The sequence below is a fragment of the Salmo salar genome, chromosome 14 (assembly GCF_965601325.2).
Source record: "Salmo salar chromosome 14, fSalSal1, whole genome shotgun sequence".
Lineage (NCBI taxonomy): Eukaryota > Metazoa > Chordata > Actinopteri > Salmoniformes > Salmonidae > Salmo > Salmo salar.
In genome coordinates this window covers 92,296,631-92,311,780 of record NC_138304.1, presented here as the reverse complement: position 1 = coordinate 92,311,780, position 15,150 = coordinate 92,296,631, and the positions used below count along the sequence as shown (strand labels likewise).

The window sequence follows — 15,150 nt, the reverse complement described above, 5'->3', positions numbered from 1 at the left end:
GGGACACACACCACCCAGACACAGCTCTCTGGGGTGGTCTGAGACACACCACCCAGACACAGCTCTCTGGGGTGGCCTGAGACACAAACAAACATCCACATCCACACACACGTAGAAATACAAATATAGACGTGTCATTTTAAACACCCACCCATTCCCAAACTACTACCCTGAACTGGCACTAAATACAGACAGTGTATACCCAAATAAACATGATTCAAACTCCACACACACTAAGACAACAGTCTGGTTGCACATATATTCTGTCTATAACTTTACTGCACCATACGACAATAACAATAGTTCTATCTAGATCGCAACACCAAATCACTGACGTCACTTCCATCCAGGATAGAGTAAAGCCTCGGATACAATAAACCTCCTCATGCATCATAGTCTGCAAAGCTGCAAAGTAGTACATGACCAGCTGCAAAGTAGTACACGACCAGCTGCAAAATGGTACTTGACCAGCTGCAAAGTAGTACATGACCAGCTGTAAAGTACTACATGACCAGCTGTAAAGTAGTACATGGCCAACTGTATAATACATGACCAGCTGTCAAGTAGTACAGGACCAGCTGTAAAGTAGTACATGACCAGCTGTAAAGTAGTACATGACCAGCTGTAAAGTAGTACACAACCAGCTGCAAAGCAGTACAGGACCAGCTGTATAGTACATGACCAGCTGTAAAGCAGTACATGACCAGCTGTAAAGTAGTACATGACCAGCTGTATAGTACACGACCAGCTGCAAAGTGGTACTTGACCAGCTGTAAAGTAGTCCATGACCAGCTGTAAAGTAGTACATGACCAGCTGTAAAGTAGTGCATGACCAGCTGTAAAGTAGTATATGACCAGCTGTATAGTACATGACCAGCTGTAAAGTAGTACATGACCAGCTGTAAAGTCGTACATGACCAGCTGTAAAGTAGTACATGATCAGCTGTAAAGTAGTACATGACCAGCTGTATAGTACATGACCAGCTGTAAAGTAGTACATGACCAGCTGTAAAGTAGTACATGACGAGCTGTAAAGCAGTACATGACCAGCTGTAAAGTAGTACACAACCAGCTGCAAAGCAGTACATGACCAGCTGTAAAGCAGTACATGACCAGCTGTAAAGTAGTACATGAACAGCTGTAAAGTAGTAAGTACCAGCTGTATAGTACATGACCAGCTGTAAAGTAGTACATGACCAGCTGTAAAGTAGTACATGACCAGCTGTATAGTACATGACCAGCTGTATAGTACATGACCAGCTGTAAAGTAGTACATGACCAGCTGCAAAGTGGTACTTGACCAGCTGCAAAGTAGTACATGACCAGCTGTAAAGTAGTAAATGACCAGCTGTGAAGTAGTACATGACCAGCTGTATAGTACATGACCAGCTGTAAAGTAGTACGTGACCAGCTGTAAAGTAGTATATGACCAGCTGTAAAGTAGTACATGACCAGCTGTATAGTACATGACCAGCTGTAAAGTAGTACATGAGCTGTAAAGTAGTATATGATCAGCTGTAAAGCAGTACATGACCAGCTGTAAAGTAGTACTTGACCAGCTGTAAAGTAGTACACGACCAGCTGTAAAGTAGTACATGATCAGCTATAAAGTAGTACATGACCAGCTGTATAGTACATGACCAGCTGTAAAGTAGTACATGACTAGCTGTAAAGTAGTATATGACCAGCTGTAAAGTAGTACATGACCAGCTGTAAAGCAGTACTTGACCAGCTGTAAAGTAGTACATGACCAGCTGTATAGTACACGACCAGCTGCAAAGCAGTACATGACCAGCTGTAAAGTAGTACATGACCAGCTGTATAGTACACGACCAGCTGCAAAGCAGTACATGACCAGCTGTAAAGCAGTACATGACCAGCTGTATAGTACATGACCAGCTGTAAAGTAGTACATGACCAGCTGTATTAGTACACGACCAGCTGCAAAGTAGTACATGACCAGCTGTAAAGTAGTACATGACCAGCTGTAAAGCAGTACATCACCAGCTGTAAAGTAGTTCATGACCAGCTGTAAAGTAGTACATGACCAGCTGTAAAGCAGTACATGACCAGCTGTAAAGTAATTCACTTGGTAAATAAGAATAAACAACGTCCGAGGTCCTCCCCTCCTCTCCTCCTCCCCTGTAATAACGGCCGGGCCCAGTGAGACGCCGGTTCGGTTATGATGTCCCTCTGTGTGATGTCACTCTGTCTGTCCCCATGCAGTCCCCATTAGTTGGCTGACTCTTTGATCTCAGCCCACTTGATTCTCTTGGTCCTGTTTTTGACAACTCATAAGGACAACAAAGGGCTGATCAAAGTCAGGGTAGACTGGGACCCTGTGTGTGTGTGTGTGTGTGTGTGTAATAGTGTGTGTGTGATAGTGTGTGTGTGGGTGTGTGTGTAATAGTGTGTGTGTGTGTGTGTGTGTGTGTGTGTGTGTGTGTGTGTGTGTGTGTGTAATGACATGTGTGTACATCTGTGTGTGTTTTAACAGGGCCAGCCCCTGGCCTCAATAAGGCCTCATTCTACCCTCCTTTAGTGTTATTTACTCCTTGCACCAGCTTTGCCTCACAAAGAATGCCCTCTCTGCCCCCATCTACGTTCCCTCGCCATCCCTCTCTGCCCCCCCCCTCTCTGTTCTTTTTGAAGTCCTCCAGAGTGGGTCAAGTGACACGTTTTTAATCAGGTCTGACCCGCAGGGCTACGGGCCGATAAGCTGGACCTCGGCCACAGAGATTGGCATCCGATACGCCAGCGGGGGTCACGCGCGAGTGACCGCTCACTCACGCTCCAACGGCTTTGTTTAGTGACAGTTTGACTGGCGATGTGGGAGAAGACAAGGCTGGCGCTCTCCCATCCCTCCTGTCCTCGGAGTCTCCCATCCTTCCTATCCTCGCGCTCTCCCATCCTTCCTATCCTCGCGCTCTCCCATCCTTCCTGTCCTCGCGCTCTCCCATCCTTCCTGTCCTCGCGCTCTCCCATCCTTCCTGTCCTCGGGCTCTCCCATCCTTCCTGTCCTCGGGCTCTCCCATCCTTCCTGTCCTCGGGCTCTCCCATCCTTCCTGTCCTCGCGCTCTCCCATCCTTCCTGTCCTCGCGCTCTCCCATCCTTCCTGTCCTCGGGCTCTCCCATCCTTCCTGTCCTCGGGCTCTCCCATCCTTCCTGTCCTCGCGCTCTCCCATCCTTCCTGTCCTCGCGCTCTCCCATCCTTCCTGTCCTCGGGCTCTCCCATCCTTCCTGTCCTCGCGCTCTCCCATCCTGCCTGTCCTCGCGCTCTCCCATCTTTCCTGTCCTCGTGCTCTCCCATCCTTCCTGTCCTCTCGCTCTCCCATCCTTCCTGTCCTCGGGCTCTCCCGTCCTTCCTGTCCTTGCGCTCTCCCATCCTTCCTGTCCTCGCGCTCTCCCATCCTTCCTGTCCTCGCGCTCTCCCATCCTTCCTGTCCTCGGGCTCGTTGGGGGAGATCTTGGTGGGCTACACTCGGCCTTGTCTCATGGTAGTACATTAGTGGTCTTTGATATCCTTTGGTGGTGTGGGGGCTGTGCTTTGGCAAAGTGGGTGGGGTTATATCCTGCCTGGTTCGCCCTCTCCGGGGGAAACTTTGGACGGGGCCAGTGTCCCCCGACTCCCACTGTCTCAGTCTCCAGTGTGTATGTACCAGGGGGCTAGGTTCAGTCTGTCCTATCTGGAGTATTTCTCCTGTCTTATCTGGTGTCCTGTGTGATCTTCAGTATGCTCCCTCTAATTCTCCCATCTCTCTCTCTCTTTGACCCTGCTGGTCATCTATGAAAGTTTGAACGTCTTCAATAATCTCCACCCGGCACAGCCAGAAGAGGACTGGCCACCCCTCAGAGCCTGGTTCCTCTCTAGGTTTCTTCCTAGGTTCCTGCCTTTCCAGGGAGTTTTTCCTAGCCACCGTGCTTCTACACCTGCATTGCTTGCTGTTTGGGGTTTTATACTGGGTTTCTGTATAGCACTTTGTGACATCTGCTGATGTAAAAAGGGCTTTATAAATACATTTCATGAATTGATTCATCGCTTTTACTCGTTTTTAATTGAAATATGTTATGTTTCTGTTATACTGTTCCCCAAACCAAGGTGGTGGTTAAACTCAATTGGTGGAGAGAACTGGAGAGTTCAGTGTCAGAAATGATTATCTGACATATGTGTGACCTATGTGCTTCAACTCACCTGAACTCATAGGTTGTGACTCAAATGGCACACTATTCCCTATATAGTGCACTACTTATGACCAGGACCCATTAGGGAATAGGGTGCCATTTGGGATGCAAACACTCCCTTCAGCTAAAGCTACTGTATTTCTTACCATTACTTCACCTTTCATCTTTCCCCCTCTTTACGGTAAACAATTCCATTCTACCCCAAACCCCTCCACTCATGCCCCTTCTTCTCCTCCCCCTCTTCTCCTCCCCCTCTACAAAATGCCCCTTCTTCTCCTCCCCCTCTTCTCCTCCCCCTCTACAAAATGCCCCTTCTTCTCCCCCCCTCTTTTCAACCCCCTCTCATCCCCCTCTTCTCTTCCCCTCTGCAAAATGCCCCTTCTTCTCCCCCCCTCTTCTCAACCCCCTCTTCTCAGCCCCCTCTCACCCCCCTCTCCTCCCCCTCTTCTCCTCCCCCTCTACAAAATTCCCATTCTTCTCCTCCCCCTCCTCTCCTCCCCCTCTTCTCCTCCCCCTCGTATCATCCCCCTCTTCTTACCCTCTTTCATCTCCTTGGTGTCCTCCTCCTCCTGCTGGTCAGATTCAGGATCAGGCTTCAGCTCTGTGATTTCTTCATCCTCTTCTTCCTCCTCTGTAGAAAGAGAGAGAGAGGGGTATAGAGGACGGAAAGGGGGAGAGAGAGGGAAAGGGAGAGAGAAAGAAAGAGCAAGCAGTCATTTTAATCAGCAGCTGTTCCAAGTACTACAACCCCCCCTCTATACTTATACCCCTCCATCCCATCTAATCATTCGCAGGCCTGGCCCACCTGACTAACTGACATTCAGGGCCGGATGGGCCTCCTACACACACACACACACACACACACACACACAAACATACACAATTAAGTGTATTCGGCTTGGCAGGACACCCTGCAAAGCATTTGATACTACTACAGTATAGGTCAATTGGAGGATGGAGGATTTTTCTAGGACTTCTGTCATTTCCACCAGTTGTATTATCGGAACATTGGGAAAACACCTGCAGAAAAATTATTAGTAGTAACATGACCAAACCCACTCCCAACATGATTATTAGTAACATGACCAAGCCCACTCCCCTCCCAACATGATTATTAGTAACATGACCAAGCCCGCTCCCCTCCCAACATGATTATTAGTAACATGACCAAGCCCACTCCCCTCCCAACATGATTATTAGTAACATGACCAAACCCACTCCCCTCCCAATATGATTATTAGTAACATGACCAAACCCACTGTCACGTCCTGGCCAGTCTAAGGGTTAACTGGTATTGTAGTTTGGTCAGGACGTGGCAGAGGGTATTTGTTTTATGTGGTTAGGGGTGGTGTGTTTGTTGTAGGGCAGTTGATTTAGGTATTCCAGGGTTTTTGGGCACTGTTCGATTTTCATGTATTCTATGTTGAGTCTAGTGTGTCTGTTTCTATGTTTGGGTTCATTGGGGTTGGGACTCTCAATTGAAGGCAGGTGTTGTCTATTTGCCTTTGATTGAGAGTCCCATATATGAGGGTGTGTTTGTGTTTGTCTTTTGTGGGAGATTGATTTTGCACTGCGTTTTATATAGCCTGCAAAACTGTCTTTCGTTGTTCTTGTTGTTTTCTCGTGTTCAACGTCATTTAATAAATTAAGATGATGAGCACCAACTCTACTGCGTATTGGTCCACGTTCTCAGACGACGATTTCTCTATATCATCGGAAGATGAAGAAACTTGTGACAGAATCTCCCACCAACAAAGGACCAAGCAGCAGAGAAAAAGGGATGTCGAGTTGGACTGGCGGGAGAGATGGACCTGGGAGGAAGTTCTGGACGGGGCTGGACCTTTGCATCAGGCTGGGGAATACCGTCGCCCACGGGAAGAGACCGAGGAGGCGAAGGCTGAGAGGCGGCGGTTTGAAGCCATGGCGAGGAAGCCGGAGAGGCACCCCCAAGATTTTTTTTGGGGGGGGCACACGGGTAGTTTGGCTAGGTCTAGGAGGAACCATAAGCCAGCTACCCGTGAGTACATGGTGGAGCGTAGGAGGTGGAGAGCGCCGTGTTTCGCGGAGGTGCGCAATATCTCGCCTATACGCACGCACAGCCCCGTCCGCCCTGCACCAGCACCCCACTCGTGCAGGGCTACTAGTCTCATCCAGCCAGGACGGGCTGTGCAGGCGGTGCGATCACGGTCATCTGCGCGCCTCCATGGCCCAGTCTTTCCGGTTCCTGCCTCTCGTGCGGACCCAGAGCTGCGTCAGTCCAGTAAGACTCGTCCTGTTCCCGCTCCCCGCACTAGCCTGGAGGTGCGTGTTCTCAGGCTGATGACCCCAGTACCAGCACCACGCACCAGGCTGACAGTGCGTCGGCCCGTCAGTCAAGAGGCGCCAGAGCTGCCCGCCAGTCAACAGTCACCAGAGCTGCCCGCCAGTCAACAGTCACCATAGCTGCCCGCCAGTCAACAGTCACCAGAGCTGCCCGCCAGTCAACAGTCACCAGAGCTGCCCGCCAGTCAACAGTCACCAGAGCTGCCCGCCAGTCAACAGTCACCAGAGCCGCCCGCCAGTCGTACGTCACCAGAGCCGCCCGCTAGTCAGGAGCCGCCAGAGCCGCCCGCTAGTCAGGAGCCGCCAGAGTGGCCAGACTGCCCGGAACTGCCAGAGTGGCCAGACTGCCCGGAACTGCCAGAGTGGCCAGACTGCCCGGAACTGCCAGAGTGGCCAGACTGCCCGGAACTGCCAGAGTGGCCAGACTGCCCGGGCCTGCCAGAGTGGCCAGACTTCCCGGGCCTGCCAGAGAGGCCCGACTGCCCCCCGGGCCTGCCAGAGTGGCCCGACTGCCCCGAGCTGCCAGAGTGGCCCGACTGCCCTCCGGGTCTGCCAGAGTGGCCCGACTGCCCTCCGGGTCTACCAGAGTGGCCCGACTGTCCTCCGGGTCTGCCAGAGTGGCCCGACTGCCCTCCGGGTCTGCCAGAGTGGACCGACTGCCTGGAACGGCCAGAACCGGAGCCACCTCCAGATATAGGTGGGTTAGGGAGGGGGGGTGTAGCACAGTGCCGTCGTTGACGGCAGCCACCCTCCCTTCCCTCCCTTTAGTAGGGGGATTTTTTTGTTGTTGTTTGGGGTTGTTGTTTTTCTTAAGGTGCTTCCGGGGTTAGCACCTTTAGGGGGGGGGGGGGGTACTGTCACGTCCTGGCCAGTCTAAGGGTTAATTGGTATTGTAGTTTGGTCAGGACGTGGCAGAGGGTATTTGTTTTATGTGGTTAGGGGTGGTGTGTTTGTTGTAGGGCAGTTGATTTAGGTATTCCGGGGTTTTTGGGCACTGTTCGATTTTCATGTATTCTATGTTGAGTCTAGTGTGTCTGTTTCTATGTTTGGGTTCATTGGGGTTGGGACTCTCAATTGAAGGCAGGTGTTGTCTATTTGCCTTTGATTGAGAGTCCCATATATGAGGGTGTGTTTGTGTTTGTCTTTTGTGGGAGATTGATTTTGCACTGCGTTTTATATAGCCTGCAAAACTGTCTTTCGTTGTTCTTGTTGTTTTCTTGTTTTCTCGTGTTCAACGTCATTTAATAAATTAAGATGATGAGCACCAACTCTACTGCGTATTGGTCCACGTTCTCAGACGACGATTTCTCTATATCATCGGAAGATGAAGAAACTTGTGACACCCACTCTCCCCAACATGATTATTAGTAACATGACCAAGCCCACTCTCCCCAACATGAATATTAGTAACATGACCAAGCCCACTCCCCCAACATGATTATTAGTAACATGACCAAGCCCACTCTCCCCAACATGATTATTAGTAACATGACCAAGCCCACTGTCCCCAACATGATTATTAGTAACATGACCAAGCCCACACCCCTCCAACATGATTATTAGTAACATGACCAAACCCACTCCCCTCACAACATGATTATTAGTAACATGACCAAGCCCACTCTCCCCAACATGATTATTAGTAACATGACCAAGCCCACTCCCCCCCAACATGATTATTAGGTAACATGACCAAGCCCACTCCCCCCAACATGATTATTAGTAACATGACCAAGCCCACTCTCCCCAACATGATTATTAGTAACATGACCAAGCCCACTCCCCAACATGATTATTAGTAACATGACCAAGCCCACTCTCCCAACATGATTATTAGTAACATGACCAAGCCCACTCTCCCCAACATGATTATTAGTAACATGACCAAGCCCACTCCCCTCCCAACATGATTATTAGTAACATGACCAAGCCCACTCCCCTCCCAACATGATTATTAGTAACATGACCAAGCCCACTCCCCTCCCAACATGATTATTAGTAACATGACCAAGCCCACTCCCCTCCCAACATGATTATTAGTAACATGACCAAGCCCACTCCCCTCCCAACATGATTATTAGTAACATGACCAAGCCCACTCCCCTCCCAACATGATTATTAGTAACATGACCAATCCCACTCCCAACATGATTATTAGTAACATGACCAAACCCACTCCCCCCAACATGATTATTAGTAACATGACCAAACCCACTCCCAACATGATTATTAGTAACATGACCAAACCCACTCCCAACATGATTATTAGTAACATGACCAAACCCACTCCCCTCCCAACATGATTATTAGTAACATGACCAAGCCCACTCCCCCCCAACATGATTATTAGTAACATGACCAAGCCCACTCCCCCCAACATGATTATTAGTAACATGACCAAGCCCACTCCCCTCCAACATGATTACTAGTAACATGACCAAACCCACTCCCCTCCCAACATGATTATTAGTAACATGACCAAGCCCACTCTCCCCAACATGATTATTAGTAACATGACCAAGCCCACTCTCCCAACATGATTATTAGTAACATGACCAAGCCCACTCTCCCCAACATGATTATTAGTAACATGACCAAGCCCACTCTCCCCAACATGATTATTAGTAACATGACCAAGCCCACTCCCCTCCAACATGATTACTAGTAACATGACCAAACCCACTCCCCTCCCAACATGATTATTAGTAACATGACCAAGCCCACTCTCCCAACATGATTATTAGTAACATGACCAAGCCCATTCCCCCCCAACATGATTATTAGTAACATGACCAAGCCCACTCCCCCCAACATGATTATTAGTAACATGACCAAGCCCACTCTCCCCAACATGATTATTAGTAACATGACCAAGCCCACTCTCCCCAACATGATTATTAGTAACATGACCAAGCCCACTCTCCCCAACATGATTATTAGTAACATGACCAAGCCCACTCCCCCCCAACATGATTATTAGTAACATGACCAAGCCCACTCCCCCCCCAACATAATTATTAGTAACATGACCAAGCCCACTCCCCCCCAACATAATTATTAGTAACATGACCAAGCCCACTCCCCTCCCAACTTGATTATTAGTAACATGACCAAGCCCACTCCCCCCCAACATGCTTATTAGTAACATGACCAAACCCACTCCCCTCCCAACATGATTATTAGTAACATGACCAAGCCCACTCCCCCCCAACATAATTATTAGTAACATGACCAAGCCCACTCCCCTCCAACATGATTATTAGTAACATGACCAAGCCCACTCCCCCCAAACATAATTATTAGTAACATGACCAAGCCCACTCCCCTCCCAACATGATTATTAGTAACATGACCAAGCCCACTCTCCCCCAACATAATTATTAGTAACATGACCAAGCCCACTCCCCCCCAACATGATTATTAGTAACATGACCAAGCCCACTCCCCCCCAACATAATTATTAGTAACATGACCAAGCCCACTCCCCTCCAACATGATTATTAGTAACATGACCAAGCCCACTCCCCCCCCCAACATAATTATTAGTAACATGACCAAGCCCACTCCCCCCCAACATGATTATTAGTAACATGACCAAGCCCAATCCCCTCCCAACATGATTATTAGTAACATGACCAAGCCCACTCCCCTCCCAACATGATTATTAGTAACATGACCAAGCCCACTCCCCTCCCAACATGATTATTAGTAACATGACCAAGCCCACTCCCCTCCCAACATGATTATTAGTAACATGACCAATCCCACTCCCAACATGATTATTAGTAACATGACCAAACCCACTCCCCCCAACATGATTATTAGTAACATGACCAAACCCACTCCCAACATGATTATTAGTAACATGACCAAACCCACTCCCAACATGATTATTAGTAACATGACCAAACCCACTCCCCTCCCAACATGATTATTAGTAACATGACCAAGCCCACTCCCCCCCAACATGATTATTAGTAACATGACCAAGCCCACTCCCCCCAACATGATTATTAGTAACATGACCAAGCCCACTCTCCCCCAACATAATTATTAGTAACATGACCAAGCCCAGTCACCCCCAACATGATTATTAGTAACATGACCAAGCCCACTCCCCCCCAACATGATTATTAGTAACATGACCAAGCCCACTCCCCCCCAAAATAATGATTAGTGTAACATGACCAAGACCACTCCCCCCCCAACATGATTATTAGTAACATGACCAAGCCCACTCCCCTCCCAACATAATTATTAGTAACATGACCAAGCCCACTCCCCTCCCAACATAATTATTAGTAACATGACCAAGCCCACTCACCCCCAACATGATTATTAGTAACATGACCAAGCCCACTCTCCCCAACATGATTATTAGTAACATGACCAAGCCCACTCCCCCAACATGCTTATTAGTAACATGACCAAACCCACTCCCCTCCAAACATGATTATTAGTAACATGACCAAGCCCACTCCCCCAACATGATTATTAGTAACATGACCAAGCCCAGTCACCCCCAACATGATTATTAGTAACATGACCAAGCCCACTCCCCCCCAACATGATTATTAGTAACATGACCAAGCCCACTCCCCCCCAAAATAATGATTAGTGTAACATGACCAAGACCACTCCCCCCCCAACATGATTATTAGTAACATGACCAAGCCCACTCCCCTCCCAACATAATTATTAGTAACATGACCAAGCCCACTCCCCTCCCAACATAATTATTAGTAACATGACCAAGCCCACTCACCCCCAACATGATTATTAGTAACATGACCAAGCCCACTCTCCCCAACATGATTATTAGTAACATGACCAAGCCCACTCCCCCAACATGCTTATTAGTAACATGACCAAACCCACTCCCCTCCAAACATGATTATTAGTAACATGACCAAGCCCACTCCCCCAACATGATTATTAGTAACATGACCAAGCCCACTCCCCTCCCAAAATAATTATTAGTAACATGACCAAGCCCACTCTCCCCCAACATAATTATTAGTAACATGACCAAGCCCACTCCCCCCAACATGATTATTAGTAACATGACCAAGCCCACTCTCCCCCAACATAATTATTAGTAACATGACCAAGCCCACTCACCCCCAACATGATTATTAGTAACATGACCAAGCCCACTCCCCCCCAACATGATTATTAGTAACATGACCAAGCCCACTCCCCTCCCAACATGATTATTAGTAACATGACCAAGCCCACTCCCCCCCAAAATAATGATTAGTAACATGACCAAGACCACTCCCCCCCAACATGATTATTAGTAACATGACCAAGCCCACTCCCCTCCCAACATAATTATTAGTAACATGACCAAGCCCACTCTCCCCCAACATAATTATTAGTAACATGACCAAGCCCACTCTCCCCAACATGATTATTAGTAACATGACCAAGCCCACTCCCCCAACATGCTTATTAGTAACATGACCAAACCCACTCCCCTCCAAACATGATTATTAGTAACATGACCAAGCCCACTCCCCCAACATGATTATTAGTAACATGACCAAGCCCACTCCCCTCCCAAAATAATTATTAGTAACATGACCAAGCCCACTCTCCCCCAACATAATTATTAGTAACATGACCAAGCCCACTCCCCCCAACATGATTATTAGTAACATGACCAAGCCCACTCTCCCCCAACATAATTATTAGTAACATGACCAAGCCCACTCACCCCCAACATGATTATTAGTAACATGACCAAGCCCACTCCCCCCCAACATGATTATTAGTAACATGACCAAGCCCACTCCCCTCCCAACATGATTATTAGTAACATGACCAAGCCCACTCCCCCCCAAAATAATGATTAGTAACATGACCAAGACCACTCCCCCCCAACATGATTATTAGTAACATGACCAAGCCCACTCCCCTCCCAACATAATTATTAGTAACATGACCAAGCCCACTCTCCCCCAACATAATTATTAGTAACATGACCAAGCCCACTCCCCTCCCAACATGATTATTAGTAACATGACCAAGCCCACTCCCCCAACATGCTTATTAGTAACATGACCAAACCCACTCCCCTCCCAACATGATTATTAGTAACATGACCAAGCCCACTCCCCCAACATGATTATTAGTAACATGACCAAGCCCACTCCCCTCCCAAAATAATTATTAGTAACATGACCAAGCCCACTCTCCCCCAACATAATTATTAGTAACATGACCAAGCCCACTCCCCCCAACATGATTATTAGTAACATGACCAAGCCCACTCCCCCCCAACATAATTATTAGTAACATGACCAAGCCCACTCCCCCCCAACATGATTATTAGTAACATGACCAAGCCCACTCCCCTCCCAACATGATTATTAGTAACATGACCAAGCCCACTCCCCTCCCAACATGATTATTAGTAACATGACCAAGCCCACTCCCCTCCCAACATGATTATTAGTAACATGACCAAACCCACTCCCCTCCCAACATGATTATTAGTAACATGACCAAGCCCACTCCCCTCCCAACATGATTATTAGTAACATGACCAAGCCCACTCCCCTCCCAACATGATTATTAGTAACATGACCAATCCCACTCCCAACATGATTATTAGTAACATGACCAAACCCACTCCCCCCAACATGATTATTAGTAACATGACCAAACCCACTCCCCCCAACATGATTATTAGTAACATGACCAAACCCACTCCCAACATGATTATTAGTAACATGACCAAACCCACTCCCCTCCCAACATGATTATTAGTAACATGACCAAGCCCACTCCCCCCCAACATGATTATTAGTAACATGACAAAGCCCAATTTCCCCAACATGATTATTAGTAACATGACCAAGCCCACTCTCCCCAACATGATTATTAGTAACATGACCAAGCCCACTCTCCCCAACATAATTATTAGTAACATGACCAAGCCCACTCCCCCAACATGATTATTAGTAACATGACCAAGCCCACTCCCCCCGAACATAATTATTAGTAACATGACCAAGCCCACTCCCCTCCCAACATGATTATTAGTAACATGACCAAGCCCACTCCCCCCCAACATGCTTATTAGTAACATGACCAAACCCACTCCCCTCCCAGCATGATTATTAGTAACATGACCAAGCCCACTCCCCCCCAACATGATTATTAGTAACATGACCAAGCCCACTCCCCTCCCAACATGATTATTAGTAACATGACCAATCCCACTCCCAACATGATTATTAGTAACATGACCAAACCCACTCCCCCCAACATGATTATTAGTAACATGACCAAGCCCACTCCCCCCAACATGATTATTAGTAACATGACCAAACCCACTCCCCCCAACATGATTATTAGTAACATGACCAAGCCCACTCCCCCCAACATGATTATTAGTAACATGACCAAACCCACTCCCAACATGATTATTAGTAACATGACCAAACCCACTCCCCTCCCAACATGATGATTAGTAACATGACCAAGCCCACTCCCCCCCAACATGATTATTAGTAACATGACCAAGCCCACTCTCCCCAACATGATTATTAGTAACATGACCAAGCCCACTCCCCTCCCAAAATGATTATTAGTAACATGACCAAGCCCACTCTCCCCAACATGATTATTAGTAACATGACCAAGCCCACTCCCCTCCCAAAATGATTATTAGTAAGATGACCAATCCCACTCCCAACATGATTATTAGTAACATGACCAAACCCACTCCCCCCAACATGATTATTAGTAACATGACCAAGCCCACTCCCCCCAACATGATTATTAGTAACATGACCAAACCCACTCCCAACATGATTATTAGTAACATGACCAAACCCACTCCCCTCCCAACATGATGATTAGTAACATGACCAAGCCCACTCCCCCCCAACATGATTATTAGTAACATGACCAAGCCCACTCCCCCCAACATGATTATTAGTAACATGACCAAGCCCACTCCCCTCCCAACATGATTATTAGTAACATGACCAAACCCACTCCCCCCCAACATGATTATTAGTAACATGACCAAGCCCACTCCCCTCCCAACATGATTATTAGTAACATGACCAAGCCCACTCCCCTCCCAACATGATTATTAGTAACATGACCAAGCCCACTCCCCTCCCAATATGATTATTAGTAACATGACCAAGCCCACTCTCCCCAACATGATTATTAGTAACATGACCAAGCCCACTCTCCCCAACATGATTATTAGTAACATGACCAAGCCCACTCTCCCCCAACATGATTATTAGTAACATGACCAAGCCCACTCCCCGCAACATGATTATTAGTAACATGACCAAGCCCACTCCCCCCCCAACATGATTATTAGTAACATGACCAAGCCCACTCTCCCCAACATGATTATTAGTAACATGACCAAGCCCACTCCCCCCCAACATGCTTATTAGTAACATGACCAAGCCCACTCCCCTCCAACATGATTATTAGTAACATGACCAAGCCCACTCCCAACATGATTATTAGTAACATGACCAAACCCACTCCCCTCCCAACATGATGATTAGTAACATGACCAAGCCCACTCCCCCCCAACATGATTATTAGTAACATGACCAAGCCCACTCCCCCCAACATGATTATTAGTAACATGACCAAGCCCAC

General features: G+C 47.7%; 1 protein-coding gene across 5 annotated transcripts in view; it reads right to left on the bottom strand.

Moving 5' to 3' along the window:
* LOC100380667 (cytoplasmic dynein 1 intermediate chain 1) overlaps nt 1-15,150 on the bottom strand; it is a 127,549-nt gene that overhangs the window by 62,361 nt on the left and 50,038 nt on the right. For all 5 annotated transcript variants that reach the window (XM_082961272.1, XM_014142838.1, XM_014142843.1 and 2 more), the window contains one exon: nt 4,721-4,813. In XM_082961272.1, coding sequence (XP_082817398.1) covers nt 4,721-4,813 — 93 coding nt within the window. The remainder of the gene's footprint in view (nt 1-4,720; nt 4,814-15,150) is intronic.